General features: G+C 37.1%; 1 protein-coding gene across 1 annotated transcript in view; it reads left to right on the forward strand.

Moving 5' to 3' along the window:
• The window catches only part of adamts3 (ADAM metallopeptidase with thrombospondin type 1 motif 3), a 113,296-nt gene extending 91,396 nt beyond the window's left edge, over positions 1-21,900 (forward strand). The window contains exons 17-22 of the mRNA XM_012955366.3: positions 3,860-4,023; positions 5,589-5,754; positions 8,387-8,519; positions 8,858-9,065; positions 16,048-16,165; positions 19,069-21,900. Of these exons, the coding sequence (XP_012810820.2) occupies positions 3,860-4,023; positions 5,589-5,754; positions 8,387-8,519; positions 8,858-9,065; positions 16,048-16,165; positions 19,069-19,622 (1,343 nt within the window). The 3' untranslated portion in view covers positions 19,623-21,900. The remainder of the gene's footprint in view (positions 1-3,859; positions 4,024-5,588; positions 5,755-8,386; positions 8,520-8,857; positions 9,066-16,047; positions 16,166-19,068) is intronic.
• The last annotated feature ends 4,834 nt before the right edge of the window (positions 21,901-26,734 follow it).

The following is a 26,734-nucleotide window of genomic DNA, read 5'->3' on the forward strand; positions in this document are numbered from 1 at the left end:
CATAAAATCCTGCCATAATTGAAAGGCAATCTGTGTAGAGCACTGCAGACAACTGAACTAATTTCTTCTATCTATGCTGTACAATTCAGTGGTTTGCTGTGAGGAATGCAAAGAGAAAAAAAGTTTTGCCAGATTAAACTACTCATACCTTGAATGCTTTATTATATGCTTGATTTTTGATTTATTATTGGTTTCAAGACTGGATAGGTGTTAACAGATACTCACATGCAGATATTAATCAACATACTCAGTGCTGTAACTAAAGACTTATGGGCGCAGTGCCCGTCAGGCCTCCACAGGATGCCTACTGATGCGGTACTGCTGGCCTCCCCTTTCAGCGCCACAGGCCTTCTGCCACTGAACCTATTTTACTCAAAACATGTTATATGAAAACTAAACACTGACATATTGTATCTGATGCAGAAAAACCTTCTAAAAAAACCTTGCTTAGGCAATTATGCCCTAAATGGAATGATCACTGCTGCCTAGTTCATGAAAACTACCATTGTTGTACACTGTCCTTTTTAAAACTGGTCTTAGGCTTATGGCACATGAGGTGTTTTGCCTTTCACTATCTCATGTGGAAAACGGCTGCATTCAAGATTACCTTTGTCCACCAATCACCACTAGGTAATCTAGTAGGTAGACCACAACTGAGAAATGCCAAAGCAAATGGTCCATATGTCACTGCCAACATTGCCATAAGAATATAATTTCCTATACATTTACAGATTTTTTTGGGGTGCAGAGACATAGCTGTTTTCTTTATGAAAACAGTAGCGGTGAGCTATTCCCCAGATTACAATGGAGCACTGGGAAGATACAATATACTGCATCAGAATGATTGTGTTTCATTTTTCTGTAATTTATCACAGATAAACATTGCTATTATATGTGAAAAATGAAAACTTAACTTAAACCCTGATTGATTTTAATGATACAAAATGGTGACCAAAAATTAGGTAAAAAAAATCAATATTTATTATTACCACTGCCAACAATGATTTAAAAAATAAACCCAACCCATAAAAACAGTCATGAGAAATGGTTGGGGCCATTCTATATGAATGTGTATTACAGTTGTCAAATCCATTCTGTGCTGCACGGAAGCAGGTCCCCTCTTCTCCTTTTCTCTCCTTCTACAATGGCTCCATGATGGCTGTTAGTGATTCTATCTGACTGAATGTGGCATATTTTCTATATGCTGTGCTGGAACTGAAGGCAACATGGACAAACTAGAAATTATCCCATACTAATAAACTTACATAATTATGGGGGGGGGGGGGTTGAAAAAAGACCATCAAGTTCCACCCTTCCAAGCAAACCCCAGTGCACACACACACAGACCCATACTGACATATCTATACACTCACATACATAACATATACATACCAACATCAATACTATTCGCAGATTTTAGTGTCATAATAGCCTTGGATATTATGCTTGTTCAAGAGATCTTCCTAGACCCTCTTAAAGGCATTAACAGAATCTGCATTCACAACATCACTCAGAAGGGCATTCCACAACCTCACTGCCCTCACCATAAAAAGTGAGAGTTCTGTTCTTCTAATCTAAAGGCCTCTGGTGCGCTGATTGTTTTTATGGGAAAAAGAACATCCTCTACCTGCCTATAATCCCCTCTAATGTACTTGTACAGAGTAATCATGTCCCCTCGCAAGCGCCTCTTTTCCAGAGAAAACAACCCCAACCTTGATAGTCTAACCTCATAGTTTAAATCTTCCATCCCCATTACCAGTTTAATTGCACTTCTTTGTACTCTCTACTTATTGTGAAATGCTACATCATCGACTTGGATTGGTTATATAATCCACACTCTACCAGGATGTACTAAATGCAGTTGCAACGTACATATTCCAGTTTACATAGCATAATATGGCCATTTATTATTTGTTTGGTTTTTATGATTGAATAATGCATAATTTCGCTGGCCAGTTGATATTTAGAATTGTAATACACATACATATAGAGGGGCCTCTCCTGTTTTTCAGTGTTTTTATGGGTTAGGTTTAATTTTCAAGTAATTGTTGGCAATAGTACAGTAATAATAAATATTGTTTTTTACCTAATTTTGGTCACCATTTTGTTTCATTAAAATCATTCAGGGGTTAAGTCCTATTCCAATTGTTAGTTTATGTTTTATTTTCCTTTTGTTCTGCATTGCTACTAAACTGGGTTTACATGTTTAGATTATTTTGCAAATAAACTGAACCACAGTATTTACAGATCTATAATATAAAAATGCACACATTAAGCTATTTAAAATTCTACAAGATTTTAGGATAATAAAAAATTACAGCCAAAATTTTAGTCTACCACACAGATCTGCACATATCCATCCATGTCAGGGAACAGAAATGTTTTTGCTGCCCTCTATAGACTGCTCAGAAGTGTGCACTGAAGCACAGAATAAAATAGATATCTGTTAAATGTAAATTGATAACTATGAAATAAAAAAGGCAAATTGAGGTATCGATTTAGGAGGGAATTCAAGTAAGTGTAGAGACAAAGAAAGATTGATAGATATGTGAAGAGCAGTATCAAGAAATGGAGGAAGGATGGAAAATAACACCTATTTTAATATACAAATCAAATTTGGTGCACTCAGTATTTTAATCTTTAGACTGCAATAGAATATTGCTTACATTATGGGGCTGATTTATCAGTCCGAATTTAATCTTTAGACTGCAATAGAATATTGCTTACATTATGGGGCTGATTTATCAGTCCGAATTTAATCTTTAGACTGCAGTAGAATATTGCTTACATTATGGGGCTGATTTATCAGTCCGAATTTAATCTTTAGACTGCAGTAGAGTATTGCTTACATTATGGGGCTGATTTATCAGTCCGAATTTTGGATCTTAAAAAGTACGATTGCAAAAAATTTGTATTAAATACAATAATTTATGTTGTGCATTAATTGCACAAAAAAACGTATTGTGGTCGTACGAAAATATCGCGGTATGGTCCAAAAGTTCAGAAACTTTCTGAATTTGATCCTTCAGTGCATGATTTTGGAAGCCTCCCATAGGACTCAAAGGCACTCTGCGGCTCCAGCTTGGCCCAAGGAAAGTCACGATACCGAAGCTTGAATGAATTTCGAAACTTTCGTACTCGTTGTGACAAAACTTAGAAAAAATACAAATTTTTTGCGTTTGGACTCAATCGTACTTTAATTAATAGGCCCCTATATGTTGTTATACCATAAAATCACCAAATAATTATTTTTATTTGCTTTCATTGTTAAAGTATTAAACTATATTAAACAGTTAATTAAAATTCATTTTATATTGTATCAATGTAATTCATTTCAATAATCACTATACACCTGGATCCGTATTATGAAGTTATTTTAAAAGACAAGGAAAGGCTAAGTATAATAAGGAGTTCAGTGAAAGTAATTCATTTCAATAATCACTATACACCTGGATCCGTATTATGAAGTTATTTTAAAAGACAAGGAAAGGCTAAGTATAATAAGGAGTTCAGTGAAAGGCATGCGGTGTAGTAATTTCGCTGAAGCTTGCCCCTGTTTAAAAGATCCTTACCCGTTTACTTCCCAAAATCTGGAAGAATGGAACCAGTTTTTCTGAAAAAAAGGTAGAGGAATAGTGGAATAAAACTTACAGTAAAATCATGCATAGTTATAATGCTCCTGTTGCTTTTTGAACACCATTTTACAACTCTTTATGTCATAAATTTTGTCCCTTTTGCCATTTTTGGGTTATGCCAAGTGTGAGGAAGTATAAAAAATGGCATAATTTTCTGATATGTATAGCAATGTAAGTAGCTGCAGTATATAATTTGGTTTGACAATGTGTTTTTTTTTCTATAGCTATTAAAAATCAGGCTACAGGACATTACATACTAAATGGAAAAGGGGAAGAAGCAAAGTCCCGCTCATTCATTGACCTTGGCGTAGAGTGGGAGTACATAATTGAAGATGACATTGAAACAGTGCACACAGACGGACCTTTGCATGATGCCATTGTGGTGCTGGTATGTATGAGGAATGTTAATGCTTGTATGAGAAATGTTATATTATTTTGTTATTTTCTTATTTGCGTCAGGAAATGCACTGGAAAGCTAATTTTGATAATCTCAAGTCTTCCATAACCAGGGTGTTTGGCTTATAAATGGAAGAGGGTGCAGGTGAGCAAAACAAATCTTACTGCTGCTAAGATAAATAGAGATATTCCTAAATGGGCACCATCAGTTTGAATATCTTTTGTCCAAGCTTACAGGAGGCTTTATTTGGTAGTAAATCTTATTTTTATTCAACCAAAACTTGCCTCCATGTCAGGGATTCAGAAATAACTACCTGGTTTGGGGGCACTGAGAGCAACATCCAAGGGGTTGGTGAGCAACATGTTGCTCGCGAGCCACTGGTTGGGATCACTGCTCTAAAGTTATTGCTAGAGCTAGCTATTATTGTTGGGTACTAAAGTGGATGTCCTAAACTGATTTAGCAGTCCTTTTCATCTCTTAAAATACAAAATAATAGGCAGAATTCAAACTGTGGTTCAGTCAGTACTGGCAATCATGATTAGTCTGTGAACTTTATTGAGTGAATTATTCATAGTGTGCTGATGCATAAGCGTTAACGAGAGAATACTCTATAAAGCTGTTCTAGAAAAGGAATTAGAATATCCAGTAACAACTGTACAAAAATAAATCAAATGGCCCCTGACTTATATCTGTTCTGTTTTTGTAAATATTTTATTAAAAACCTATATTGTCACAGTTTATTTAAGAAAAAAAGCATTTGCATGAAAAAAACTTGGCTACTGAAGCTGGAAATGTTTTATAGAAATCAAAGCATCTTTTGAGCTTGGGGTCAAAAAATTTACAGTTTACTCAAATTCCTACAGGAAATATGTTGCCTCATAGTAACTGTGTCAGGAGTAGCATTGGTATATTAGTGCGAAATGCAGTTTGTTTATAGTATACAATTCATTATTGGAAAACCCATTACCCAGAGAGCTGTGAATTATGGGAAGCCCATATAACCTAGATTTATAAAAATGATTTCCTTTTTCATTATAATGCTAAAATTGTACTTTGTACTTGATCCTAACTAAGCTGCATTAACCTTATTGGTGGCTAAACAATCCTATAGACTTAAGGTATGGAGATCCAAATCACAGAAAGATCCCTTGTCTGGGAAATGTCAGGCCCTGAGCATTCTGGATAACAGGTCCCATACCTGTATTTACTCATTACACATGCTGAATACATTTCAAGGTTATCAATCTGTTTGTCAAGTCATTTAAAATAAAGTTAGAAAGACAAATAAATGTTTGAAATTTCAGATGGGACAAACAGATCCACAAATACAATGTCACCACCATCTGGTAACAGTCATCATCTGTATTTTTGATGGATAGACTATAGGAGAAATGTGGATCTATGAAACTCATACTCATTTGTAGCCTCCTGCTAGTGGAAAAACACAAATATTTATAAAAGGGTGTTTACTTACTTTGAGTAATGTTTTAGGCTATCTGTTGTATTGTATGTTAATATAAAATATAAACTTCTGTTCTGTCTTGTCATTTATAAAGGTTATTCCTCAGGAGAATGACACAAAGTCCAGTTTAACATATAAATATATAATTCATGAAGATTCTGTTCCAACAATAAGCCACAACAATGTACTGCAAGAGGAATCGGACACTTATGAGTGGGCCTTAAAGAGCTGGTCTCAGTGCTCAAAACCATGTGGTGGAGGTAGGTTTCCTAAAACAAAACAAGAAAAAGGTTTGGCATTAAACTCAATAATCACATCATGCATATGGAGCTAAATTCTTCAGTTTTAATCACACTGTTAAAAAAGTATCCTCATCTTCTCTTTTTGGGACCCACTAGCTGTTTTAAATAAAATGTGTTGCAGAGAGTAATTATAAAAACAAATTGCATTATCTTCAGAACGGCTCCTTGAACTGCTTCTCAGTTACACTAAAATTACCATAGGCTTCCTCCAAACGTGCCATAAAAGTATTAATATTAAAGTGATCATTCAAACATGCTGTCTGGGATTAACCTCAAAATCTCATAGCAGTGGGGGGTGGAGCATGTCAGTCCACATGTTGGGTGCATAAAAGTGGCGCCACTAAAGCCCAGGGTCTTTTCTACCCTAAAAGACACAGAGCCACAGAAGCAGGACTGAAGTACACAATCAATAGAGATGGCATGGAGGAAAAAAAGAATAAAAAAAAGAACCCAAGCCATCGTTCCGAGGCAACCCGATACAGGATAGTCGGGTGTGGATATCCTTTGGTGTCCCAGGTGCATTCAAATATGTGCAGCTCTTCGGCCCTTAATCATATGCCTATGATTTTCCGTATTCCCCCTATACTGTATTTGCACTGATGGTGGAACCATTAGCTCAAATGATTAGAGCAAATCCAGATATATCAAGGATCACTGCTGCAACAGGCACAGACACATAAAATCTGCCTTTTCACAGACAATGACCTATTGGCCCTGTCAAATCCAACAATATGAATACTAATGTAAATACAGGTAAGACACAAGCACTGCCCATCAGTATCCTGCACAACACCCTACATTCATTCAGACATTCATTCCAATTTGAGTGGAAGGATATATTATTATTATATTATATATTGAAAAGTCACTTAATTTTTAAGGATTCAGATTCAGTTTGACCAGGCACATGGATTCGGCTGAATCCTGCTGAAAAAACAAATCTTTGCCGAATCCTGGAAACAATATCATTGCTTGGTTGTGTTGTCTCAGGGACAGGTATACGAATGCATACCCCCACTGGACATAAAAATTAGTTGGACCATAAAATGGAAATAGCCCTTTTAGAAATATCTCCGATCAAATATCCAAAAGTGACTAAGAAACTACTATTCCATATGTTCAATGCAGCCACTACGCTTATTGCCAAAAACTGGAAAAACAAAATCTAATCTACAATACAAGAGAGTATAGCACAAATAAACAACAGAAACGTAATGGAACAATCAGCAGGAGGAATGGAGGACAATCTTGTCCACTATCATAAGCTCTGGGACACATGACACCATCCAACCCCAGTCACGATCCTGAATCCCTTTAGCTGCTACCACTCTCTTTCTTATCCTTTTTTCTTATAGTTTCTGGTTCTCTGTCACATTTTTAATGATTTCTGTGATTATGTTTGTTATTTACACACAATGGAGACACTGCTGTACTTCATTGCTATGTTTGTCTTTTTGTGCAAATAAAGCTAAAGTAAAAAAAAAAAAAATCTCATATCAGTGACCCCCAAAACTTCACCCAGAGGCACTACAATTGCATGGCATTATGTATACCATTCATTTTGGTAGTGAATAGGAGAAGTTTTGGAAGGCACATAATAATGAAACACAAGTCCTGATTTATGAAGGATTGTACCTTTGGTTCTGGCAATACAAAGCAAGAAAATGTGAGAAAGATATGAATCAGTTGCCCAATTTCCACTATATTGTTTTCATCCATGATTGGGTTTTTTAAAAATAATAATCCTAAAGCTGGCAAGCTTTATATTAAAAAAAACAAACAAAAAAAAACAATCATGTATAAAAAATAGCAAACCATGCAAGAAAGCACAAGCAAGATTAAGAGCTTTCTTGGGTTTTCTTACTATGTATTGGCCAATCTAGACTCTTAGAGGCCTATTTATTGTGGTGGGTAAAACATTGTAAAAAGCTGTGTAAAATAAATGGAGATTTTATACCGTTTTTTACACAGTGAAGCCTACACATTTTGTCATTGTTTTTTTTCACAGCATAATAAATCTGCCCCTTAGTGACACTGCCAGCAAAAAAAAAAATCAAAGGACACAATGTATATGGAATGGTAGGGTGAACAAAGTAATATTGACCATCTATAATGGGACCTCAGTATGCAATAGAACAGAGGCAAGCACTCTGACCTCAGATGCAGATGCTAAAGTAACGTTGAAATGCGTGCCTCTATTGCCTGTCTCATAGCACCCTACCCTTCTCTGTTAAAGTTCGGCTTTTCACTCTACTGCGCATGCACGCGCGACAGAAGACGGAAGGAGGAAGCGCTGGCAGCTACCCTGGGCTGGTGCCGTTCTCTCCGAACAGGGGCACCAGCCCGGGGTAGAAGGTAAGCGATTTAAGTCACTTGGGGGTGCCTAACATTTTGACACCCCCAAGTGACTTTGCCTTTCCATCTCCTTTAAGTAGGTGTAATTAGGGTTTTCAAATCCATGTTATTGTAAGTTTGCAAATAATAGGTTTTATAAGTACATCCTATATAGTTCAATGGTTTAGCAAACTTTTGCTTTACATTTGCATTTATTCTTTGAATTATAAGTGAGACTTATTTATTATTCTTTCAGGCTTTCAATACACAAAATACGGATGCCGTAGGAAAAGCGATAACAAAATGGTTCACCGCAGCTTCTGTGAAGCAAATAAGAAGCCTAAGCCAATTCGCAGAATGTGCAATCTTCAAGAATGCACCCAGCCAATGTGAGTTTTAATCCTAATTTATCTTCCCATTGTTTTCTTGGTTTAATTATATGAGAGAGTAATTAATTTGTGTAATGACTGAGAAAAGCACATTACCTGGTAAAATATTAAATTGCTGCCAAAGAAGTATGTAATACTTGTCTAACTTTCTGTTTTCACAAATGTCCCAAGATTATGAGATTACTGGTGTTGTATAGAAATAAGCAAAGTGTGTGATAAACTATAAATTTTGATGAAACTGATAGGTTCAATGAAACTCTAATGCCATCTAATATTTAGCAGTGACTGGAATGAAATTGGTTTAAATAATATAATAATGAGGATCTTTATCTTATTAGCTGGATAACAGATGCATGGGAACACTGCACAAAAAGCTGTGGAAGTTCTGGCTACCAAATTCGTTCTGTACGATGCATCCAGCCCCTCCATGATGGTACCAATCGTTCAGTTCACAGCAAGTACTGCAATGGAGATCGCCCAGAAAGCAGAAGGCCTTGCAATAGAGTGCCTTGTCTGGCCCAGTGGAAAACAGGGGCATGGTCTGAGGTTAATAATTCTTATATGCTGTACAAGAGTATATTTACTTAGACAGGATCATTTATTATTGCAACACTTCCACCTTTTCTGCCTGGATCAGAAGCAAATCCCTGTGGTGATAAAATTACCAGGCAACTAATTTTTGATCAAATCTAGTACTCTGTTCTTGGAAAATGCACCCCAGCTTAGCCCACCTGGAAGTGCAGAAGAGCATTGTACTAAACATCAGCCCAAGGCCTCGATCAGCAACTTTAGGGCCCTGTACAAGTTATTTATATGGAGCCCCCCATGAACACAAGCACACAGTACCAATATTTTTGGCCTTGCCCATCCTATGTGCTACACAAATGATCAACTTGCAGGTAGGTTTTGGCTAGGACAAATGGTTGAATTTGCATTATTTTTAAATCACAACTACTATGGTATAAACTTGCCAATCATTTTTCTGAAGGCAAGGAGGGAGGGGTTCTTACTGTGGAGCCCAATAGGTAGTCAGTGGAGACACTCATATCATTTAGTAAATAGATAGAAAATACTTACCCAACATATTATAATATGGGCCCTATTGAAGAATCTTACCAGACTGAAAGACAGAACTAACATGTATGTGTGCCCTTAGTTTGTTTGTGTGCACTGTGAACGTATGATTCCAGGGGGGTGGCCCTCAATACTTAAGGAAATATTCTATTTAGGAGTACCTAATAGTACATACTACTAAAAAATTATATTTTTTTGAACATTTTTATATAGATGAAGCAGGGTTTTACATATAATCTAGTGTATGGTTTTCCTTTAAAATAGTTAATTAATGTACTAATCAGGGATGTAACTACAGAACGAAGCCGACCCAGTTGCAGGGGTCTTCGAAATGTAGAGGGGCCAGTAAGGCCCTATTTAATGAGCAATTTCAATATATCTTCATAGAATATGTCAAATTACCAGTGTTTCGCTGTGGGGCCCAGTAACATCTAGTTACACCACTGGAGCTAATTAGTCAGTTCATTGGGAGTGGGGAGCAGTGGAATTTACCTTAAATATTTGAACTCTTTTATTTGCTCTTTAAGTGGGACTCTGTAAGTGGAGTTATAAACTCAGGAGTTAAACACTAAGGGAGTTAAAAATAAGGTAAAACAAGGTATTTACTACAAGTCCTTACACCTATTTTTGTTTAACTGTTCTTGTAACTGGGAGAATGAGTGGTAGCAACATTGAAGGTCTGACACAGTGCACAGCCTGCCACATGTATGCAGTTGTGGAACAACAGTTCCAAAGTGCATACCTCTGTTGTGGATGTGAGCGAATTGCCACTTTAGAGGCTCGCGTTAGAGTCCTAGAGGAACACGTCGCAACACTGCGTTCAATCAACAATCTTGAGAGGGGTCTCTTGTTAACTGAACAAGAACTAGTGGGGTCAGATAGTAGGGGGGGAGGGGAGCAGCAAAAGGATGATAGGGCAGTAAGCTGGGTGACAGTTAGAAAATCTAGTGTGGGGAAAAGGAAAAGGGAGGCTGCTCCAGGGTTTGCGCATCCCAACAGATTTGCCAGATTGTGTGAAGAAGATGGGAGTGTGAACTCTGGATTGGCGGTTCTAGGTGAGGCTGATCTCTCTAACAGCCGGGAGACCAGTTTCACTAGTAGTGGTGGGGAGGAGAGCAGAGCTAGGCCTAAACAGATGGTGGTTATAGGGGATTCGATCATTAGGAAAGTGGACAGGGTAATCTGTCAAGCGGATCGCTTCAACCGGACAGTTTGCTGTCTTCCTGGTGCCAGGGTTCGGCATGTGGTTGATCGGGTTGACACATTATTGGGAGGGGCTGGGCAAGACCCGGCTGTCTTGGTACATATCGGTACTAACGACAAAATGAACGGTAGGTGGGGGACTTTAAAGAGTGAGTTCAGGGATCTAGGCTCTAAGATTAGGCAAAGGTCCTCCAATGTCATTTTTTCGGAAATTTTGCCGGTGCCGCGTGCAAGTTTAGGGAGACAGCGGGAGCTTAGGGAGCTAAATGCGTGGCTAAAGTCTTGGTGTAGGAAGGAAGGGTTTGGGTTCCTAGAGCACTGGGCTGACTTTTCCTTGGGGTACAATCTATACAGCCCTGACGGATTGCACCTCAATGGAAGGGGGTCTGCTGTGCTAGGGGAGAGAATGGTTAAGAGGTTGGAGGAGTGTTTAAACTAGACAAGGGGGGGGTGGGTGAGCTAGAATTCCATGGGAAAATTAGTGTAGACGGGGTAGGGGGACTAGCAAAGGGTTGTGGGGGAGGAGTGAGGGGGGCATATAGTTTATCAGATAAGGAGCTTCCGTTACAAGGAAAGCAGTCTCATAATTGCCTTAGCTCTAATTCTCCCTTAGCTAATGTAAACATCAGAGGGAGAAGTAATAATCTCCGCTGCATGCTGGCTAATGCGCGTAGCTTGTCGGGTAAATTAGGGGAGCTGCAAGCTATTGCATGTATTGAAAATTATGATTTAATAGGTATCACTGAGACCTGGTGGGATGATAAATGCGACTGGGCTGTGAATTTAAATGGGTATACACTTTTTAGGAGGGACAGAGAGATTAAAAAGGGTGGAGGGGTTTGTCTTTACGTAAAGTCAGACTTAAAGCCATGTAATAAAGACATTACCAATGAAAACGTCGAATCTCTTTGGGTAGAAATTTCAGTAGGGCTGAAGGTCACAAAGAAAATGATCATTGGTGTATGTTATAAACCACCCCGTATAGATGAGGGGGATGAGGCCCAGCTATTGTTGCAAATGGAGGAGGCTTCAAAACTGGGTCAAGTTGTTGTTATGGGGGACTTTAATTATCCGGACATTGACTGGAGTAATGGGGTGGCTAAGTCAGAAAAAGCTAGTAGGTTTGTAAATATGCTAAATGACAACTTTTTATTTCAGGCAGTTCAAGAACCCACTAGGAATGACGCTATTTTGGACCTGGTGATTTCTAATAATAATGAACTTATCTCTAACATTTGTGTGGGTGAGCATTTGGGGAACAGTGATCACAACATGGTCTCCTTTGAGATAATGCTGCAGAGACAGCGCTATAAGGGAGTAACTAAAACACTCAATTTTAGACGTGCAGACTTTGCCAGTATAAGGGCATCTCTGCAATGTGTCAACTGGGAAAGGCTTTTCATGGGGTTAGACACAGAAGGAAAATGGAACATCTTTAAAACATTGCTTTGTAGGTATACGCAACAGTATATCCCCCTAGTAAGCAAGGAGAGGCATCGCAAAGCAAAACCTTTATGGCTGAATAAAAGTGTTATTGTCGAGGTTGGTAAGAAAAAACGTGCTTTTAGGGCATTCAAGTTAGCTGGGACAGCAGAAACTTTCATCAGGTACAAGGAAGCAAATAAAGCATGCAAAAAAGCTATCAGGCAAGCTAAAATAGAGATGGAAAGGGATATTGCTGCTAGGAGTAAAAAGAATCCAAAATTATTTTTTAATTATGTGAATAGTAAAAAAATGAAGCAAGAAGGGGTGGGAACTTTATTATCACGGGGGGGTACGTTGGTTGATGAAAACGGGGAAAAAGCTGAAATTTTGAACTCTTATTTTTCATCTGTCTATACATCTGAGGAGCCAGATAATGAAGGCTTCCCTTGTAATATGCCCAGTTCTAGTAATTTAGCTACTGACGCATGGGTCACTCGGGAGGAAATTCAAAAGAGACTTGAACATGTAAAGGTAAACAAAGGTCCAGGGCCGGATGGGATTCATCCCAGGGTATTAAATGAGCTGAGCGCTGTGATTGCCAAACCTCTTCACTTAATTTTTCAGGATTCATTGAGGTCTGGCATGGTGCCAAGAGACTGGCGGATTGCTAATGTGGTGCCGTTATTTAAAAAGGGATCCCGTTCTCAGCCTGAAAACTATAGGCCTGTTAGTCTGACATCAGTAGTAGGAAAACTTTTGGAAGGGGTAATAAGGGATAGGGTACTTGAATACATTGCAGTTCACAATACTATTAGTTTGTGCCAGCATGGTTTTATGCGTAACAGATCTTGCCAGACTAATTTAGTTGCCTTTTATGAGGAGGTGAGTAGGAACCTTGATGCTGGAATGGCAGTTGATGTCATCTACTTGGACTTTGCTAAAGCGTTTGATACAGTACCTCACAGAAGGTTAATGATCAAATTAAGGAATATTGGCCTAGAACATAATATTTGTAATTGGATAGAGAACTGGCTGAAGGATAGAGTACAAAGAGTGGTTGTAAATGGAACATTTTCTAATTGGACCAGTGTGGTTAGTGGAGTACCGCAGGGGTCAGTCCTTGGGCCTTTGCTGTTTAACTTGTTTATTAATGACCTGGAGGTGGGCATAGACAGTATTGTTTCTATTTTTGCTGATGACACTAAATTGTGCAAAACTATAAGTTCCATGCAGGATGCTGCCGCTTTGCAGAGCGATTTGACAAAATTAGATAACTGGGCAGCAAACTGGAAAATGAGGTTCAATGTTGATAAGTGCAAAGTTATGCACTTTGGTAGAAATAATATAAACGCAAACTATCTACTGAATGGTAGTGTGTTGGGGGTTTCCTTAATGGAGAAGGATCTAGGGGTTTTTGTTGATAACAAGTTGTCTAATTCCAGGCAGTGTCATTCTGTGGCTACTAAAGCAAATAAAGTGCTGTCTTGTATAAAAAAGGGCATTGACTCAAGGGATGAGAACATAATTTTGCCCCTTTATAGGTCCCTGGTAAGGCCTCACCTTGAGTATGCAGTGCAGTTTTGGGCTCCAGTCCTTAAGAAGGATATTAATGAGCTGGAGAGAGTGCAGAGACGTGCAACTAAACTGGTTAAGGGGATGGAAGATTTAAACTATGAGGTTAGACTGTCGAGGTTGGGGTTGTTTTCTCTGGAAAAGAGGCGCTTGCGAGGGGACATGATTACTCTGTACAAGTACATTAGAGGGGATTATAGGCAGTTGGGGGATGTTCTTTTTTCCCATAAAAACAATCAACGCACCAGAGGTCACCCCTTTAGATTAGAGGAACGGAGCTTCCATTTGAAGCAGCGTAGGTGGTTTTTCACGGTGAGGGCAGTGAGGTTATGGAATGCCCTTCCTAGTGATGTGGTAATGGCAGATTCTGTTAATGCCTTTAAGAGGGGCCTGGATGAGTTCTTGATCAATCAGAATATCCAAGGCTATTGTGATACTAATATCTACAGTTAGTACTAGTGGTTGTATTTATAGTTTATGTATCAATCAGAATATCCAAGGCTATTGTGATACTAATATCTACAGTTAGTACTAGTGGTTGTATTTATAGTTTATGTATGTGAGTATAGATTGGTAGGTGTGGGTTAGGTGTGCTGGGTTTACTTGGATGGGTTGAACTTGATGGACACAGGTCTTTTTTCAACCCTATGTAACTATGTAACTATGTAACTATGTAACTCATTGGTGGTCAGTGGAGTTTGCCCCTTACCTGACCCTGTGCAGCTTCTCTGCATTGACAATGCTTGATACACAAGTTATAAAAGCTTCTATGTAAGTTACATACATTCTATGCCAGTGGGACAGTATTTGTGGAAGTTATGTAAATTGCATACATTTTAAGGTAACTTATACATAACTTTATACATAACTACATAATAGCAATTTGTGTAACTTTTGCAATGCTCCTGTGCCCCCTTTCAGATGTAGATTTCATAGGGCCTGCTTTTCAGAGGTGCTCTGCTATTGTACAAGACACCTAACTGTGTGAATTGGTCCCCTAGTTCTAATTCTTAAGGACTGCTTTAAATGATATCACTACCTGTGAATGTGACGTAAGTTTCGAATCAAGAAAACATTGCTTAAATTAAATAGCTCTACATTTGTCAGCATTATCTTAATATTGAGTGAAAATGAGCCCATGTTTTGCAATCAATATACATTTTGTTTAGGGCTCTGTTTCTAATGTTTTCCTGTCATCTTACAAGTGGTGGCTGTGTTTGAGACATGCTGATATATATCAGTTGTGTTTATTGATTCACTTGCAGAATAATTCAGCTGTAGAATTTTTTTTTTCTCCACTTATAAAAAGAAAATTGATGCCCCATCTCTCTGGTTTGGATTATTATAAAAATAATTCACTTTTATCTTGTTTTTTTAACATAAATTCCCTAATGGTACTGAAACATTGCTTATATTATCATATTGCCAAATGTATTTCATTTGAACAGTACTATCAGTTAAATTAATGTTCCATATGCTATTTTTAAATAGGTGTACATTTTATTAGGGAAATTGGGACTTATTTTTCTTTGAGAGGCTTTTTTATTTGCTTATAACATGTTCATGCTGTTGCAGAATAGTGCTTAAATACTCTCTTTCAGTTTTAGAATATGATATTTGGTATCCCCAGGTATATATTTTCATGCTTGTGGTTTTCCCTAACTCTTTTTACATTTGAATGTGGTTCAAGGGTAAAAAAGGTTGGGGACCCTGTTCTAGCAGTTAATTGCCTATGTTGTATTTACAACAGGGTTTTTGCAAAACAAAGCAGGTTTCACTTTTACACAGCATATGCAGCAAAGTTAGGTTAATTCTGCTGGAACCACGTGCATTCATAGATCTGTTTTTCAGTTCTTTTACTCTGTCTCATAACGCATTCTGGGACTTACCCCAAAGCCTCCCAGCTACAGTGCCGCAAGATGTGAGTAACATTGTTTTTCCCCCTGCCAAAACCTATATACTTCATTTGCATTATTCCCCTTGTTTTTTTCCATGTGGTGATACATTCCTATTTATTTTCCAAAATCTTAATTAAAGTGAAAAATCATGAACAGAGCGACCCTAAATAAAACAATACTGCAGTATAAAACTTTATTGCTTAAATATACTTTATGTAGGAATCAGTCTTGTTTTTTTCAGACTTCCCATATGGGTCTAGATCATGACAGCATATGGGAAAGTGTAGATAGCCTGTGTTGAGAAAGCACATCTGTGCATTTGGTCTGTGCATTAAGCAGTTGCATTTTCCATTTAGTGCTCCGTGACATGTGGCGAAGGGATCGAAGTGAGACAAGTTCTGTGTCGAGCTGGTGATCAGTGTGATGGAGAGAAACCAGAGTCTATGAGGGACTGTAAACTGACTCCTTGCAGTGGTACGTATGCCAATGGTGTGAGGCATAACCCTGATAAAGTATAACATTTTTATTCAATTTTAAAGGGGCAATGTATTTCCATGTTCAATATGAGTTAAGAATTAAAAAGATGAATAAAGAAGTTGAAAATAGTTTCCATTTCCAGCTCTGTAGTTCTTGTGAGGTAGTTTATCCGATTACCAGTGTACAGAAAATCACCCTGCATAACAGATTTATCTAGGAGCACTGCTGCCATGAGGCAAGTTGAGAAACTTCAAGCTTTAGCTCTAGGTATTGGCCCTCAGGTGCTTATATAGAAAATACAGCCTGGGTATTCTATGAGCTGGGAATTTAAAAAGGATCCCTGTGCTGTCTACGGTATGTAAACATCCTACCCTCTAGTGGCTTCTTTTTTCTACCTTGCAATATATTCTTCTTTATAGACAATAGTAATATAGTGGTAAATCTTTAATAGTTAACCAAACTTGTCACAGAGGGGATATTGCAGGTTGAGAGGGGTACATCTTTTTTCATCATGTAATTAATTGCAAGGGGCAGAGTTCAGAGGAATAAACTTCTCATGCTATTGACCATTCACTGTGTTTAGAGCAAGGTGTCCACGTCTAGCCATTGAACCTTTAGAATAAAGCGCATGATGTAATATGCATGATATTCCCCAACGTTTCTACAGCATGGGACTATGTTACCCAGTAGTCTAATGATGCTCAAATAGTGCTGGATGGCATATCAGTGTAACTATCCATGTACTACTCTAACCTACCTGCCATATGCATGTAAGCTCAGAAAATGTGAATATATCAATTGGTGCTCTATTTATAGAAGAACACTCTGGAATGCCAAAGCTTGCCTTGTTCATACTGTGCATGTTAAAGGAACAGTAACACCAAAAAATGAAAGTGTATAAAAGTAACTAAAATATAATGTGCTGCTGCCCTGCACTGGTAAAAGTTGTGTGTTTACTTCAGAAAGTCTACTATAATTTATATAAATAAGCTGCTATGTAGCCATGGAGGCAGCCATTCAAAGGAGAAAAGGCACATAGCAGATAACAGATAAAACACTATTGTATTCTACAGAACTAATCTGTTATCTGCTATGTAACCTGTGCCTTTTCTCTTTTTTTCCAGCTTGAATGGCTGCCCTGTGGCTACACAGCAGCTTATTATATAAATTATAGTAGTGTTACTGTAGCAAACACACCAGTTTTACCAGTGCAGGGCAACAGTGCATTATATTTTTATTACTTTAAAGCTCTTTCATTTTTTGGTGTTACTATTCCTTTAAGTTATATTTCGATAAATATAGTTAGCACTCAGAAAATATTGCTATTATCCATCTGGTGGGACATTTTCTTTTCAAAGTAATTCCAACAATAAACTACAATACTGCATATCTTTCTCCATATGTAATTGTATAGTACCTATTGTTGAATTTGATCCAGAGGAAGGGGTAATGTTTGTATAATTTTTATTTTAATCACTGGGGAACCATATATTCCAAATCATATTTCCATACACGTAAAGGTAACTTATTTTAATGCAGGGTGAGTTATCTAAATATGTAATATATGTAGCATTTAGAGAATGACAATATACTATCTCCAGTGGTATAAAGGGATTAGATTCTAGCCTATACATTAAATGCTGTAAAATAATGCAAGTTCAACAAATTCCCCCTAGGTGCTTTTCATACAACTGGAGAGGTAATAGTTTGATTTAATTTTCCCCTCTCAAAGGGCAACAATTCCTACCTCATGTGAAAGTACTAATTATATTTTTTTGATTATTGGAAATAAAAACCTGTGTTTTAATTTATGTTAATAAACAAATTCATTAACAGTCACTAGATGGCAGCAGCATGCTGTTTTTTTTTACAGCATTACAGAGACTTGAAATGGTCATAAAACATTTATTGTCTATATTTTTGTATAGTTCTGCTTATAATACATAGCACTAAGCACATAATATTTTCATATACAGACACAGAATGCAGTCTCTTTTTGCACACTGCTTTCTGCTCTTTAGGAATAGCTGCAGGTCTCTGCACTCCACCAGTTCCCCTGACAAATACATCACTTTATTTAGCGCTGTAATGGTGAGGAGCAGAGGAGGGAAAACATGTTGGCAGCTCTCTGGGGCACTAAATGTTAATAATATGACTTTTTATAATGCCCAGTGTTCTCTTTTGGAAGAACACATTTGCCCAACACATTTTACTCTTAGGTTAAACTTTTGCTCAAAGACATTCTAATGGAATTGCCATTTATTGCTTAGCCCATGAGTCTTATTTGCAGAACTGATTTATTATGCCATTGTTTTAGATTTAACCATTTTTTTCTGGCCTAGAAACTTAGTAGCCCAATTACAGTATTAGGGGTACCATATAATGTTGCATTTTATGACTTTTTTCTAGAGAAATAAAACTCAGATGAAAGCATAGTTTCTAGGGAAAAAGTTATTTCCTATAGATATTTTAGTAAGAGCATCAGGTCTATGTCAGATCACTGACAAGTAGCAAGTGGAGACACTGTGCTAGATGGAAGCAGCTCCTACAGACATGTCAGCCTCCTTAAGAGAACTAAGATAAATAACTGAGAGTGTCTTGGATATGTTCTAGACCTGTGAAAGGGCTGCAGACTCAAAAGCCCCATTTAGCTGTATAAAACTGCTGATCACTAATAAACAGGTAAAAATAAATCAAAATAATTTTTTAAAATTCCTTACAAGTCTGTGAGCAAGTTTACTTGTGTATTTTACTTCCCCTTTTAAACCTGTCCCATAAAATGTATATTCCAAACTAATTAATTGCTGGGTACAGCAGTCCATTGAAAAGGTCATTTGCATTATTGTGTTTGGTCTGTTACTTTATGTATAACGACTTTCTTTATTGTGTTTGTGTTGTAGATGAACCATGCCTTGGAGACAAATCTATATTTTGTCAAATGGAGGTGCTAGCTCGGTATTGCTCCATACCAGGATACAACAAACTTTGCTGTGAATCCTGTAGCAAGCGTGGCACCCAACAACCACCGTATTTCACTGAAGCTGCTGAAACTGAAGATGAACTCTTTTTTGACCCTAGTGATTTGTCCAAGGCCGGCATGACTCCGACAGCTTTAGCACCTCTTGATGCAGAAGCTACATCTGAAAGAAAGAAAGCATTAGCAGCCCTTTCCTTTGCTGAAAGTGATGCAGATCTAGGCATTTTATCTGTACCGGAAAGCAGGCCAAAATTTTCAGATCAAGCCCAGAGAAGATCACATGTAGCTGCAGGCAAAAACCTTGCTAGGATTGTCGGTATCCCACCACCAACTCCAAATAGCAACATTCATTTACATAGACCTTCCATGCCAGACATGGACACAGGTCATCTCAGCTCTCCAGGCAGAACCTCAAGGAGAAATGATAAATCCTTTGAGAAAAGACGTTCTTTGCAGTCATCTACAACAGAACGATGAAGCTTGAAAAATCAAGAACTATATTAAAAAATTTTCTTAGGACACCCTGGTGCATTCTGCTTGTAAAAGTGGAACTCTGCAGATTAACAACTCATTTCAACTGTATATAACTGGACATACAAAGTGCTGGTTCACTTATGATCTGATTTAATTCTCTATCCATTCTTTGCATTCCGTTTAACTTGAATGAAGGGAAACACCAAAGATTCTCCTAAAGGATAACCTCATTTTATTTTTTTTGCTTACTTCCTAGGAAATGCTCAGGTTTTGCATGGCATCATGCAAAAAAAAAATGTTTTTACACCTTTATTAAATTTGAAGAATACCTTTAGTATACAAAGATACTTCCTAGATAACTAACTCGACCTATTGAAATTGCAGCTGAAACATATATGTTACAAAGTCAGTGTTATTTGTTTGCTCACATTTTATTGTTTACCAATGTCATTTTTGGGTGCTAAGAGGAGCATTTTTATTGCAGACTGCCTTATTTACATTCCTTGAGGGGAGAATTTTCTTTGTTTTTTTTAGTTTAGTATACAAAAACACAATTATTCAGCAATACAGCCATGTGGGTCATATCCCCTGGCATATGAAGCCTTTGGAAACCTATGTAACAACTGCAACCAGAGGCAACTAGGTGGCACATAATGTCTTGTGTATTAGACTTTTTTTAGTTGCCGTATTTTTGTATACAAATGAAAATGGTAGTGGCAGCAGACAAAACATATTGAATAGAAAGCACTTTCAACTCTAGAAAAGTAGATGAAGGAAATACTAATATACTAAAAATGTGACTCAGGAGCTATTTAAATTAAAATTAAATGTATGTTCCAATGAAAAAATATACAGGTGAATGTAGACATTCCTAGAGACATTTCCCTTATGCCAAAAGGAAAGCAGATAGTTTAGAATCTAATCATACAATAATATGATTTATAATTAAGATGTGCTTTCTACATGCTGTCTTAACCCATCTTTCACGCAGCCCGAGAGTATGAAAACAATAAGTAGGTATATGGAAACTTTAGGTGGACTTTCTTTATTCAGTGCTGATCAAAGAGAGGAGAGAGATATTTATTTTAACATAAGTCACCTCATTTTTCACAACCACAATGCATCTGACTGCAATAATGTACAAGTGATTTATAATACAAATCACATTTTCACAAATACGCCAGTTCTCTCTCTCTCTTGTACCTGTAAAGTACTTGTATATAGATTATAAAACAGAAGGTATTTATTAAAAAGTTGATTTTCTTGATAGAATTTATGTATTGAATATACACAGTTATAGCATTTGTCATTTCTTCTGTTACATAATTAATACAAATGCATCCCTAATATGCATAGGTTATAAGCTATTTACTACTACTGTTGACGCAGTATGGAAATATAAGTACATAGGCAATATGAAATTTAACATACAACCAAAACTTTTGACAATGTGTTTTTTTTAAAGGTATATAGTTAGCTTAGATAGTTAACAAATGACTTGCAATCTTTTTTCAACAAAAATTGCCTGCAGTAACCCCAAACAACATTACACATGAATTATGTGTATTCAAAATATTTAGATTTAGGAGTACAGAAATTTGTGAAAACTTAGGAACAAATGGAATTCACTTGAACAGTCAAGTAAAAATAGATTTTTGATTTTTGAAACGAATGGGTTTTCCATGTAAGAATGTGTTAGTTGTTATCCGTACACTAACCTTGCCAGCACATATTGACTTGACTCTAAAGAAATGCTGCTGAAATACAGCAAGACTTTGGAAGGTCCAAACAAAAGTAGATTTTTTTTAATAGTTTTTTTGACAACCCCTATTCCACAAACAGATTGTCTTTCTAGAATAGAGATGACGAAATTGTCCCATCCACCGTTGACTTTAACTGGATATAAAAGTGAAGTTGTAGTTTAACAAAAGTATGAGGGCCACAGAACTCCCATGCTTGCCCGATATATATATTTACTTTATCTCCCATGTAAATTGAAACACTTTATAAAAAAATGGGATTATGCCAAAATATATGCATGGGGGAGGTAGGGATGATAGGGGTTCTGGTAGCCATACCCTAGAATCTACCAAATTAAGAGACTTTATTATTTTCTTTTTTTCTTCATGCTTTGTATCATCTCGGTGTAGATATTCCTAATGCTGGGTATCCCTTTTCTTTTTAGTTTGTATCATTCAAAACTCTTTTCTTGGCTATTAAGTGTACACTACTGATGCTGTTTGTTTTACTGGGGAGCAATAAAAAAAGCTTTTAACATATATTCTCTGGCTGCATTACTTTTTAGAAACCTTTTTGAAAATACCCATGTTGGGGCAAGGTAAGTGCATTTTGAGGTTTACTATTTGTTCTCCCAACAATTAAACAACAAAGGAATCAGTGTAAACCATAGCTCCATTTTGCAAAAATGGTGTGCATGTGAAACAGCTGTTGACGAGTGCCATTTATTTGCCATGTAAGTTGTTACTTATCTTTAAAATTAAATAATGCCGGGAAAATTTGTTTTAATTTATTTTCATGGGGAAGAAAATGCCTTAAAACATTAAATATGCAGAAGGTGCTCCTTTTTGTATTTGTGCTATTTGATTTGATATCAGCTATTTCGGTTTAATAAAATATGCTTTTAAAAGTCTCTTTTTCTTGCAGCAATCTGAGGCTCAGTTGTGTCGGTTTCTTGACCTGGCAATGGTGGTATGGAGACCCTTCTATGCAGGTGGGACTTTCTTCATAAGGGCTGGTCAAGGGGTTAAATACCTTATATCAGTCCTGTCCACTTCTGCGGTGCCGAGGGCTGGAATTTCTCTAGCATACATGGTGGAGGGCCGCTAATGGAAGCCAGTTTTGGCCACTCCCCTTTTTTGAACCACACCCACTTCAAACCACACCCATTTTATCACAATGGTGGTAGTGCAGCAAAAACCCAAATGCTTGGTCCTTACTGCGGGAATATCAACAGTTATTCATATATGAAACAATTATATTATGTCATATTAAGACACAACCTTAAATCCATATGCCTCCTCCTTCCTCCCCTGTGGATAGCACAGCAACCCCCAGCAACATAATTACACACCTTAGGGACCATTTAATGGCTGTTTCCAACTACTAACAAACTCCCAGAACAATCCCCTGCCAGGTTCACCTCTCACAGGCAGCATAGGGCAGGCAGAGTATGGCACACACAGGCAGCATAAGGGAGGCAGAATGCTGCCTGTGTGTGCCATACTCTTCCTGCCCTTAGCTGCCTGTGTGTGCCATACTCTGCCTGCCCTATGCTGCCTGTGTGTGCCATACTCTGCAGGGGGTGAACAATGCAGAAACTAAAAGGTGTGAACAGTACAGGGGATTACATGTTTAAACAATACAGGGGGATTACAGCCTGAATCTGAGGTGAGAACCATGCAGGGGGCCAGTTAATCTCAGTAATTATACCATTTAAAGCTTACACAAAGGTAAGCCATCAAAGCAGCCAGACAGGTGGGGGGCCACACAGAGGGGGGGTCGCATGTGGCCCGCGGGCCGCCAGTTGGAAAGCACTGCCTTATATAAATAATCTCCAATCGAAAGCCTCCTGCATAGGTTACCATTCATACCTCCTCTGCCAGGTCACTGTGATCATTTTAATAAAGAATTAATGAAAATGTCAAAAGTTCTTGGGGAGAATTGCATACGTACTTATTTTGATTTAAATTTTTCCTCCCCCATCAATTACTGTTGATTTTGATGTAATTTACGGTAAATATAAGGGATTTTAAGGCAAATAATATTGGGATCTACTTAAAACCTTGGTCAATGAGAGGGTGCTATATTCTCCCCTCCGATGATAACCTGGAATTTCAAAGGTTAAGTGGGAATAGATGGGGATCCATATAAATAATATAGAGTTCGAAGCTCTAGGCCTGACAGTTTAAAAAAGAGAGAATTTTTAGCACCCTATATTCATACTGTTGATTTCTGATTCCTCTATTGGGTTTTAGGGTGATAATTAAACATTTTGATATAATGAAGTCACTACATATAGGGAGGGGATATAAGAGTAATTGTTAATATGGCAGATTTATTAAAATGTGACTAGGGTTTACTACATAAAAACTCATCCATGTTCTATTCATTCCTATGGGATTTTTAAAAGTGTATTTATCAATGGATGAACGTTAGAACTTGCCATTTGATAAATATGCTTCCAAAAAAAAGAAATAAATAGAACGTGGGTACGTTTTTATGTACTAAGTCACATTTTGATAAATCTGCCCCTAAGACTCTCATGGTTGGGAACGTAATAGTAAATCGACACAAGGCCCTCACTTCCTATCTAGCAATCCTTTCCATTGATCAGTATGAGTATATATTTGTGATGGAAAATTAATATAAAACTTCTGCATTTCCTTAATGGAGCAACAGGAAAAGGTGTTTAGCAGTTTCATGGCCAGACTTGGTTCTCTAATTATATATAATTTAGCCAATGAAATGTGGAAAAAAATGTTGTACTTGGTTGTAGTATTTTGTGTCCCACTCTTCAAAAAATATATAATCAGTACATTAATGCTTACTTATTTGAATCCCATTTGGTAGTTACCAATTATGCATGAATCAGTGTCTCATCTTTTTCTCCTTGTAACACAATATCTAATAGGGATTTAGCTTCCAAATTAGCTTTAGCTTTGATAATGTAATTTACCAATGTAGGTCAACGAAAAACATAGTGTCCAAAGTCACTAAGCCTAAAAGCTGTCTATAATTTGGGAGAGAAATATATTTTATGTACAGCTTAGCAAGAACTTGTTCGTTTGTACCATAACTTTTATTGGGCTTATTATTTACTCTGAAGAAGATAGATTCATAACACTGATAATGCATGTACCAAATTCAGTACCTACTAATTATGGCTAAAACCTAAATAACAAAACTGTTGTATTCTACTATATGGTATGTATCATATACAGAGTTTTATTCTAAGGATCTGCATACTGTGCTTCAACTATCGGCATTGCTGACATATAGTAAAAAAAAAAAGGTCACCTGGCTCTCCTTTATTGCTACGTTAAACCACAGTTCCTTTGGGATTACAGAAAGTGCCCATCTCTGTAGGAAATTACATTTGGTCAGACTAATAGGTCTGCATATCATTGCTAATTTCTTTTAGTTTAGGCATTCTTCCAGTCAGAAGTTTAGAACCTGATAGGGCAAGCAGCCAGTACAGGTACGGGACCCATTATCTAAAAGCTCCAAATTACAGGAAGGTCAACTCCCATAGACTCCATTTATTTTAAAGGAGAAGGAAAGGTAAAATCTAAGTAAGATTTATCAGAAAGGTCTATGTAAATACAGCCATAAGCACTTACAATAATGCTGCACTGAGTCCTCTATCAAAAGAAACACAGGATTTCTTGTCTCTTATTTTTGTAAAAATGATGTTCCAGTGTCTGACTTCCTCTCTCAAAAACATCCTTAATTCAGTGGCCAGAGTCTGCGCAGTTCTCTCCTCTCTCCCCTCTTCTGCTCCCCCTCCTACTAGAATGCTAATAACTCCCTCCCCTCTCCCTTAGGAATGTGTGATCTGAGCTATAATGGCTAGAGACTGTAGGCAGGAAGCAACTTAAAATGACAGCTGCTATCTTGAGCAAACGGAGAAAACTTCTAAAGCTGTTTCCTCAGGTATGGTAATGGTTTCTCCAGATTAAATATATTGTTCTAGCTTGCATTAATGTGGCAAATCTATTGGCAGTAAAATGCCAAAATGACTTTCCTCCTTTAATCAAATAATTACATTTTTTTAAATAGCCAAGGCTACTGTGATACTAAAATCTACAGTTAGTATTGATGTTGTTATATATGGTTTATGTATGTGAGTGTATAAATAGGTCAGTATAGGTTTGTGTGTGCTGGGTTCATTTGGAAGGGTTGAACTTGATAGATTTCTGGGGTTTTTTCAACCCAACTTAATTATGTAACTGTAACTATTTAATTTTCTCTGTAATAATTAAACAGCACCTTGTACTTGATCCAAATTAAGATATAATCAATCCATATTGGGACAAAACAATCCTATTGGACTTATTTAATGAAGCATGAAACACTTGACCCATATAACTTAGAATCTACATTTTGTGGCCCTATGATGTATATTATATTAAGTATATTAAGTGATTAGTCTTGGGTGACAGTTGGCTAAATGTGCATTTATCCCTGTGTCACAGACAAGACTCTCAGGGACTCAACTCATCCCTATTCTCCCAGCTGCTTCATAAACATTATTATTTCTATCCCTTTAACAGAAACTGTGATGAGTGGAATTGGTCTGAACATAACTTTAGAAAGTATAGTTACTCACGCTTGCAAACAGAGGCAAATAGATTTTTTTGTTATGAATACCAGGAAGTACTGTTTCTCACCTTTACAAATATGCCAAACAGGTTTTGTTCATTATAGCCCATATGGCTACATTTAAAAAATGTTTTATGGACCATGCTGTTTACAGTAATTTACTTTGTTTACAGGGACACATTTTCAATCTGCAATTTATATTTATAAGTACAGTATTCTAAAGCTTTATACATCAGGTGTTTTTGCACTGAAGCTTTAATGGATTTTCCATTAGCGTGGGAAGTAAGAAACACCAATTTCAGCTCTTGTCCCATGGGAACTTATTGTATTCAACTTTTCATACACAGATTTTTTCTTGCCAATTACTTACTACAGTTGGTAGCCAGGGCTTCATACCTAAAGAATTTCTTTTGTTAGGTTTATTAGAATTCAATTATTTATGATATTTATTCACCATGCAACAAAAAAACCTTTATCACAACCAATCAAGCATCTAGATTCCAAAAGAACATTGGGTTCCGGAAAGTCTCATTTTTGAAAGTATTCCTGTTTTGCTTTTTTGTAAAGGCATAAGCTATCATGTATGTAAGTGTATTCTGAAGGCTCTATTTAAAACTGCATTAAAACAATTAATTTTATTACCTGATGGCTTTTTATTAGCTGTATTTTTTTTTTTCTGTTTACATACACACAGAGCAAAAAAGTATTTTTATGTGTGGCCAAAATGACAGGCTGTGGGATAATAAATTGTACATTTTCCAATGTGAAGTAAG

Source organism: Xenopus tropicalis, chromosome 1 (genome assembly GCF_000004195.4).
Source record: "Xenopus tropicalis strain Nigerian chromosome 1, UCB_Xtro_10.0, whole genome shotgun sequence".
NCBI lineage: Eukaryota > Metazoa > Chordata > Amphibia > Anura > Pipidae > Xenopus > Xenopus tropicalis.